This window comes from Helianthus annuus, chromosome 5, assembly GCF_002127325.2.
Source record: "Helianthus annuus cultivar XRQ/B chromosome 5, HanXRQr2.0-SUNRISE, whole genome shotgun sequence".
Taxonomy (NCBI): Eukaryota; Viridiplantae; Streptophyta; class Magnoliopsida; order Asterales; family Asteraceae; genus Helianthus; species Helianthus annuus.
Window position 1 is genome coordinate 4,274,907 of NC_035437.2, and position 9,320 is coordinate 4,284,226.

The following is a 9,320-nucleotide window of genomic DNA, read 5'->3' on the forward strand; positions in this document are numbered from 1 at the left end:
CGCCGCGATTTTTTTTTACAAGTAGATGTGTGCATTATAATCACGGCCGTAAAAAATCACGGCGAACGGCGCTCCGTGGGGTGTACTTTTTTACACCTCAAGTTTGGTGAAAAAAAAAGAAAAAAGAAAGCCGTTCGCCGTGATTTTTTACGGCTGTGTTTATAATATACACATCTACTTGTAAAAAAAAAATCATGGCGAATGGCGCTCCGTGGGGTGTAGTTCTCGCGGTTCTTACAACTCGGGGTGGTTTTCATTCTAGCGGCTCCCTATATATATATATATATATATATATATATTAGTTGAAGTAATGAAGTAATGCGTGTCCTACAAAATCATCTATAAGCATTCAATGGCTGTGTAAAATATGACATGAAGACATGAAGTTCTCTTATCTCATTAAAAAAAACCAAAGAATACACAAAAATACCTTTAAAAAGAGAAAGAAACACAATATACAATCGGTATAAGATGGTGGCTAACCCGGTTTCGGCTACCTACCATCTAGTATCGTAACGGTTACTCCGTTAATGGTTAGAGATTCATCATGTTTGCTCGAAGACTCTATTTCCGAATGTCGTTTTCCAAGACAAAATCCAGGGTATTTCGGTTGTGGCAGGTTCACAGCGTCACTGCTCAACATCAACAACACTTTAGACATATTTGGTCTATCTTCGGCGTGTTCTTGAACACATAATAATCCGATTTGTATACATCTCAATACTTCGTCGTTTGAAAATTCGGCCCCTATCGATTCGTCTAGTAGTTCCAAAGCCTTGCCTTGTGTCCATAAGTTCCATGTCTGGAAAAAAATATTGTTTTGTTAGTAAATGACGCGATAAGTTAAAAGTGTATAATTCATTAGCGTTGATACTTACGTGCCCGAGGAGGTTAAGTTGGTTACTCGCGTAGTAGAATCCTCTATTCTTTTTACCGCTCACTATCTCAAGCACCAAAACCCCAAAACTAAATACATCTGATTTTATTGAGAAAAGACCGTCCATTGCATATTCTGGCGACATATAACCACTAACGAAAGGTAATAGAAAAAGTTAGAAAATAATAAGAAAAAAACGTACCCGTCTAGAAAAAAAATTATGACACTTACTGTGTTCCAACCACTTTCTTTGTTTCCGCTTCGGTTTGATCTCCTCCGAAAATTCTTGCCATACCAAAATCTGATATTTTCGGGGTCATTTCCGTGTCTAGTAAAACATTACTGGCTTTAAGATCTCGATGAATAATTCTCAGTCTTGAATCTTGATGAAGATAAAGAAGTCCTCGAGCTATCCCAGATATGATATCGAATCGTTTTTGCCAATTAAGCCATGCGCTTTTCTCTTTATCTGCAATGATTTAAAAAAAACATGTTAAAATTTCGACTAGGAAGAATAAGAAAATAAAAAAAAGAACCGTCAAGAGACTTACCGAAAAGAATCGTATTGAGACTTTTGTGTTCCATGTACTCATAAACCAACAACTTTTCTTCGACCTCAATACAACAACCTAGTAGTCGAACGAGGTTTCTATGTTGAAGTTTTGCGATTAATAGAACCTCATTTTTAAGTTCTTCGATACCTTGGCCCGAAGTTCTTGAAAGCCTTTTAACAGCTATGATTTCACCTTCCATTAAAATACCCTGACATCAACCATAAAAAAATGTCACATTGTACATCATATGTTGTTTTAAATGTTTACATAACATGTTACAACATTTACCTTGTAAACGCAGCCGAACCCACCTTGCCCGAGTTTATTTTCATCAGAAAAATTGTTTGTGGCGATAGCCAAAGTCGAAAAGTCAAACAAGGGTAATTCAAGGTCATCAGCGATCTTCGTTTCACCAGAATATTCCTTTTTACTTTGCACAATAATCCGCTCGCTCATCAAGTAATCTTGGCTTCTTTCATATTGACCTGTATCAAGAGTATGTGAAATTGTGAACCATGATCACTTCTATTTTGACTTATTGTTTGACTCTCGAAAGTCAAAATTACCTTTTCTATGTATGCTTGAATTCCTCAACCTTTGTATTTTCTTCCTCCTTAGGTAAAGGACTACGAGTAAAATAATTATAACTGCACATGTACTAACAGTAATGCCGACGATTTTTCCAACATTGCTGCTCGAGCCACTTGTAGAAGTTCCGGTAGTTGGTGATTGATCTGCAATAAGAGAACACATACTAATTCATGATCATTGATGATTGATCTTAGTTTTAGAAATTAAATATTTTGTGTTGCAATGATGCTATGGAAGATTCGGATCGTGTGATGTTGGGTTGTTTTTATGCACAATAGGTGTGGAACAAAATCCGGATTTGGTGTAATCAAGAAAGTTTGTAGGCGATAATGTTGACAACCTTATGGGAGATTTGGAAAGCCAGAAACGAAAGAATATTCAACAATATTCGATCGCACCCAGATAAAGCGGTAGAAATTATCAAAGCGATGATTGGTGCCTGTTCAATATATAGTGTTTATGAAATTTGTATCTTTTTTGGTATCTTACTAGTTATAAATGTTATTCCTCAGTGTATAATAGTAACCAAAGTTTGATTATTGTTTCAATTAGGTATAGCTTTTATTTTTAATTATTTCATTTTATTTATTTGCATATTTTCAAAAATTTAAACTATAAACTTTAAAGTTTATAAAAAAGTCCTGCTATTCTCATGGTTACTCACGAGGTTCAAACCCTAAAGAACATTGTTTGTAGTGTATTTATCTAAGAAAATCAACTCTAAGATCATGTGTAGTGTGAGGGGGAAGACTCTTGGGCGTTTTGTGTCATGTGACGGTCCAGTCAGCAAGGGGCTTTATGGGGCATTGTCTTAAAATGGGTGTAGTGGTAAATGGGGTATATTTAAAAGTGAAATAAAAAAATTCTATCCAACCATTTTTAAGTTTGCTGATGTTGGCAACAGGCCAAAGAAAACAAGGAGAGGCGTGGATTAAAGAACGCTGCCCACCAATTTTGCCTCAACAACGCCGAGGGGCGGTCATAGGGGCATTTGGGGGCATTATTTTGAAGAAAAACACCCAAATTTTTGTCCACTACGGGTGGTCTAAGAATTGTTTTTTAACAAAAAAAAAAAAAAGAAAAGAAAAAAAAACTCATGGTTACTCAATTATTGTAGGAGAATTTTGTGAAAGTTAGGTGCTTGACGGACGGAGCCCAAACGTCAACGAGATTGTTTGTACTTTGGACGGTCAAGTAAATGGGCCCAAGGTTTCAACGTGTTCAAAAGGTATTTGTTATTTGACTCTTTTAAACTTGTTAGTTGTTAACAACAATTATTGAAATATTTTTATTGTATAAAATACATTTTAAAATGAAAAAGGCAAACCTTCAAAAAACTTTTTTTTATCTTTTGAAGTATTTTTATTGTAAAAAATATATTTAAAATGAAAAAGGCAAACCTTTAATAAAAACTTTTTTTATCTTTTGATGTAAGTCTAAAGTAAAGTAAATAATAAAGGTCAAAACTTTTGTATGTGAATTCATCTTAAACAAGCCTTTTTTATCTTTTTGATGCTTTTCACAACAAAAGCATTTTTTTTCTTTATTAAATCTTTTTATGACAAGATAAAGTGTTGAAAATTATATATCTAGTCCAAAAATTATATATCTAGTCCAAAATTACAAATTTTTATCTTGGGTTACTTTTGACTAGATATATAATTTTCTAACACTTTATCTTGTATGAAAAAAAAATTTCTTTATTAAATCTTTTCATGACAAGATAAAGCGTTGAAAATTATATATCTAGTCTAAAATCACAAACTTTTATCTTTTATCTTGAAGTCAAGATAAAAGTTTGTGATTTTAGACTACATATATAATTTTCAACACTTTATCTTATATGAAAAGATCTTTTGTGAAAAGTTTTTTTTTTCTTTATTAAATCTTTTATGGCGAAGCTTGACAATGAAGACGGGGAGTCGAAAACGTATAAACCAAAAATTTTTTATAGAACCGGTGGGTCGAAAATGTATAAAATTTCTATAAAAAACTACATATATGACATTATTAAGCGAAAAGTTAGGAGGAGGGAGTAACTCAAGATAAAAGTTTGCGATTTTGGACCAGATATATAATTTTCTAACGCTTTATCTTGTCATGTAAAGATTTAATAAAAAAAATAGATTTTGTTGTCAAAGGCATCACGCAATCATTCACGGACAAAATGGCAGGCTTTTTTAAGATGAATTCACATGCAAAATACGCGGTCGTAAATTAGTCAAGAGATATATGTATGTTACATTCTACTTGTACCTTATGCATTGTAGATTGTACATCCCTAAGTGGAACACACATCACTAAATTATTTTATTGTGAACGTTTGGTGTTGGATACGTGTTTCTTTACCTGTTTTTTCAGTTTATCTGTTGATATATATATTGCTATAGTTATTTGTTAAGTTTTCTAAATTGTAAATATTTTTTTTTGGTATTTCCCATAATTCATAATTTCTGCTTTTAAAAAAATTTGGTTGACTTTTAATCACAAGACCAGTTTCCACCATTCATTTTCACACTTTTGTCAATCATTTTGGGTGATCTTCGTTATAAATCAAATTTAATTAGATATCTCTAAAAACTATATATACTTATAACTTTTGCTTTAACAGTGATACGTAACACAATTATGTAACCACTTATGTCAAACATTATATATAAACGTATTATGTGGTTTTCGTGGTTTTCTATTTAAAATTGTTTACGCGTTAAATACCGGAAAAAGTTTGTAACAAATACAAAAGAAATTGGCTTTTTTTTTTTGTATAGAAACAAATTAAAGAGGAGTTTGAAGTATGAACATACCTACAATACAAACAAAAAAAAAAGGTTGTACTTCCTTTGAACATTCTCGTTGAAACATATTACAGTCTTATTTTTAAAAATAAAGATACTAATTTTAAATTCAATTATTTGGTTACCAAATTGGAATATTTTAAAAGAATTTCCAACCCCAAGTCACATCATTCCCGTGTTACTTGTCTTTTTTATTTCATTTTCTGACCATAAACAAAATTCCAAAACGTTTTAAGTCTTTAACACTAAGGGGCGGAAACTTTTAAATGGTTAAGTGTTGAACCAGTAAGAGTTCTAAACCATTAAGAGCCAGTATAATGGTTAACCGTTCAGAGCCAAATATCAGACCAATTCAGATTAGAGGTCTTAACAATTCAGACTTAGTATAATGTTTAGCCAATCAGAGGCAAATGTCTGAACCATTCAGACATCTGCTCACGAAACTAACAGTCTAAACTATTAAGTGACTAAACAGTAAGAGGTCTGAACTCTGAACTATTAATTAAGAGCCCATTAAGAACTAAACAAACAACCCCAAAACAAGAGGACAAATCAATATTTTTTATATGTTAATTTTTTTACAAAAGTTCGATAATAACATTACCGACTTGTACCTTACAAGTTATTAATGCATGTGTAATCAATGTTTTAAATTCTGGTTTTTATACCGTACCGAATTTGACTCAGAAACAGTTCAATCGGGTGTATCGGACGATTTAATCGGTTCTATCGGACGGTTCAACCAACCGGTTTTTAAAACATTGTGTGTAACTACAAAAATTTTAGTTTAGAAACGTACCTAAATCAGAAGCTGCAACTCTGACGTAAAGATCTTGTCCACCTTCAGAATCAGCATACTGTCTCATATCCAAAAGATCCACGGCCCATATCACACAACCCGACCCGCCTTCAGTAATATCCATACTAGCATAAGCTGCACAAGAACAATTTCTCTTGCAACTTGCAGCACAAGAACTCAAATTCATTGACCGGTCAACAACCGCTTTCGAACTCTCCGGCAATTTCATGTTCTTCAGTAACGAAAACTCATCCGACCCGCAATCCAACACGGAGGTCCGCCCACACCCGTCCGACCCGTCTCGTAAATCCCACGCCTGTTGGTTTTTCGGCCGAAACCCCTTCATACATTCGCAAACTGGCGAGGCGTTTGCATTGCAAACGCCAAACGGCCCACATTTTTTATAATCATCACACACGTCACGTGGAGCGAACCAGTATTCGGTCCACGTGCCAGATGATTCAATCCACGTGAATCTCTCGAGCTTACCCGAGGCACTCATAACCAACCTCGAATAAACCGAATGATTCGACATCTCAAACGAGTATAAAACCTCGTCAGAGTTGTTCTGAAACTCGAACACGATTTCGCTCACGCCTTTCATCTCGGGTACACCGCTGAACCTTCTCCCATTCCATGGCCCACTACGGTACACAGTCCTTTTCCCCGAGGTTAAATAAACCTCGGGGAAACCATCTATATTCATTTTAAATGAATAATCACCAGAACCGGGATCAGTATTCGTTTTCCACGACCGCAAAAACCGATTCACCCCGGTTTTCCGGTCCCACCCGAGTTTCATCCCGGGTAACAAAGTATCCGTCGGGTCATCAAAACTTTGCCACATATAATTCTCTACATCCTCATCACCTTCCATTCTCAAAACAAAGTTACCAGAATCCAAAAGCTGAGCCACCACTTTCGCATTCGAAACCGACGAGTTCGACGACCAGACCAAACCGGCTTCGTTAACTAGTACGATGTTGTGGTTTTCGCCGATTGTTAACTTTCCGTACGATGAAGTAATGGGTGTGTCTCTGTTTGCTACCCAAACATATGTTCTCTTCTGAATTTGCTTGTACCAAATGCCTATGTATAGATTATTGTCGCCCAGATCAAAAAAGCCCAATTCAAAAACCTCACTTTTTGAAACTAGTGTTTGATTTATGTTAAGGGGTTTTGTTGATGTGATTGTATCAGTTGCTAGAATAAAAGTGATGGAGAAGAAGATAGATAATATGAAGATAGTGGTTTTCATGTTTTTGAGAGAATTATGAACATGAATTCAATTCTTTTTAATTGTTGAAGTGTTGAAATATGAATATATGAATATGAATATGAACATGATATGGGGTTTTTGGGTTTTGTTTTTGACCCATGTGGTTTTGTACTTCTGTTTCCCACCGATTTTTTTTTTTTTTTTTTGTTAAATGTTGTTTTAGTCTATGTGGTTTGGGTTTTTGTCAGTTTAGTTCAAAGATTTCATTTTTCGTTTGTGGGTTTAAAAAGGTTTCACTGTTAGCATTTTATTCCACTGGGTTAACTTTATCAATTTTTTTGTTAACGAGAAGGGCAGTTCGGTTATTTTATATGGCCAAATTGCCCTTCTAGTTAACAGAATTACATATAAAATGATCGAATTGCCCTTTGTTAACAAAAAATGAATGAAGTTAACCCAGTGGACTAAAGTGACAACGGTGAAAACTTTTTGGTCTCATAGGCGAAAAATAAACATTTGGACTAAACTGACAAAATAACTCAAATCACAAGGACTAAAATGACATTTAACTTTTTTTTTTCTGAGTTAAATGCCGTTTTAGTCCCTATGGTTTGGATCATTTTGCCAGTTTAGTCCAAAGGTTTCAATTTTCGCCTGTGTGTCCAAAAAGGTTTCACTGTTACTATTATAGCCCACTAGGTTAACTTCATTCATTTTTCTGTTAACAAGAAGGGCAATTCGGTCATTTTATATGGCCAAATTGCTCTTTTAGTTAACAGAATTATATACAAAATGACTGAATTGCCCTTCTCATTAACAAAAAAAAAAAAGATAAAATTAACGGAATGTACTAAAATGGCAACGATGAAATCTTTTTGAAATCAACAAAAATAAAACATTTAGTCTAAAATCACATTTAACTTTTTTTTTTTAAGGAATGGAATAATTTATAGTTAAATTGACCATATATTTCTCGGTTTTTTGTTGGGTAGGTCTAGATTTGGTTTCCGTGAATAAAATATAGTTATTAAGTTTGAAAATTTAGAAGATTTCGAGAGGTTTTATGTGAGAAAGCGACGTGAAAAAAGTATTAATTTACGTGTGAAAAACGATGTCGTCGTGAAAATGGTTTTTGAACCAAAATATGTAAACATCTTTGAATGGCTTTATTGGTTACGAAGATCATTACATTCTCTTTTGTAAAACACACAAAGTATTAATTTATTAAATTAGTTTTAAAAGTTTTCTTTATTGGTAATCCTTATTCAACATTTATTTTATATAATCTTCTTGTGGGAAAAAAAGCAACTACTATTTTAGATTTGATGATAAGTAATTAAGTATATAATATTATTAAGATAAACTAAATAATGTAGTTTTTTTTATTTTTGTTTGTGATTTTATGTCCTATTTTATGGCTTAATAAAATAGCACTTGTTTGAAAAAAAAAAAATTAAATATGTGTATTATTGGAATAATGTTGGTAGAATTTTCTATGTATGCCATCTTAACTATTATATGTAAATTGATTAATGTATTAAAAGGCTAATTTCATTATAGCAATATTAGATGATTCAGTAACTTATATTCGAACCTTCAATATTACCGTTATAATTAGTACTTTTCAACCAATTAAACTATAAGCCTCTAGGGATCTTTATATGCTATTCAATCACTTCTAAACGAGCGAACGGAAAGAGAATACTTTAGCTCTATTTCGAGAAAATTCAACCGTTAAAACCAAAACCCAAACAAAAAGCAAAACAAAATAAAAAAGGCAAATTGGAAATAAATAATCCCAACTCACTGTTATTGGCCAATAATAATCCCAACTCATTTAATCACCAATAATAATCCTAACTATTCACTTTTGTTTGTAAAATACTCCCACATTAAAAAAACACTAACTAGGTTAAAATATTGCTGATGTGGCTTAACATGTGTGGACTGACGTGGCTGGTTAACATCTTACCTGTGTATAAAATGATTATCAGCCTCATTTGCACACACAATCGCACTCTCCTTCAAAACCCTAATTCTACAAATTGGGCAAATTCAGTCGATTGTGTATGCAAATGAGGTTGATAATCATTTTATACACAGGTAAGATGTTAACCAGCCACGTCAGTCCACACATGTTAAGCCACATCAGCAATATTTTAACCTAGTTAGTGTTTTTTTAACATGGGAGTATTTTACAAACAAAAGTGAATAGTTCGGATTATTATTGGTGATTAAATGAGTTGGGATTATTATTGGCCAATAACAGTGAGTTTGAATTATTTATTTCCAATTTGCCAATAAAAAAAGGAAATTTATGGTGAGGAGGAACTTTTGTGGAGGTTTACCATTAATATTATAAAATTGGGGTATTGGATTTTAATAATCTCAGGTTTCACTAATTGGCCGATAATAATCCTAACTTCAAAAATTGCCTACAACAGTCCCAACTTGTAAGATTTTGGCCACCAATGATCCTTGTCTA

General features: G+C 33.3%; 1 protein-coding gene across 1 annotated transcript; it reads right to left on the reverse strand.

Moving 5' to 3' along the window:
• Nucleotides 1-340: 340 nt before the first annotated feature.
• On the reverse strand, nucleotides 341-7,039 carry LOC110939742 (receptor-like serine/threonine-protein kinase SD1-8). The gene is made up of 7 exons (XM_022181313.2): nucleotides 5,617-7,039; nucleotides 1,998-2,165; nucleotides 1,720-1,916; nucleotides 1,429-1,639; nucleotides 1,109-1,346; nucleotides 879-1,029; nucleotides 341-802 (listed from the first exon to the last, which is right to left on the reverse strand). The coding sequence occupies exons 1-7, from the start codon at nucleotides 6,872-6,874 to the stop codon at nucleotides 494-496; spliced, it is 2,532 nt and encodes an 843-aa protein (XP_022037005.1). The 5' UTR covers nucleotides 6,875-7,039; the 3' UTR covers nucleotides 341-493.
• Between the last annotated feature and the right edge of the window lie 2,281 nt (nucleotides 7,040-9,320).

Excerpts from the sequence above, each read along its gene's own strand:
- LOC110939742 (XM_022181313.2), bottom strand. The coding sequence starts at position 6,874 with ATGAAAACCACTATCTTCATATTATCTATCTTCTTCTCCATCACTTTT. Across the intron at positions 1,917-1,997 it reads TTCAAGCATACATAGAAAAG|GTCAATATGAAAGAAGCCAA; the intron begins GTAATTTTGACT and ends CTCTTGATACAG. Across the intron at positions 803-878 it reads AACTTAACCTCCTCGGGCAC|ACATGGAACTTATGGACACA; the intron begins GTAAGTATCAAC and ends ATTTTTTTCCAG.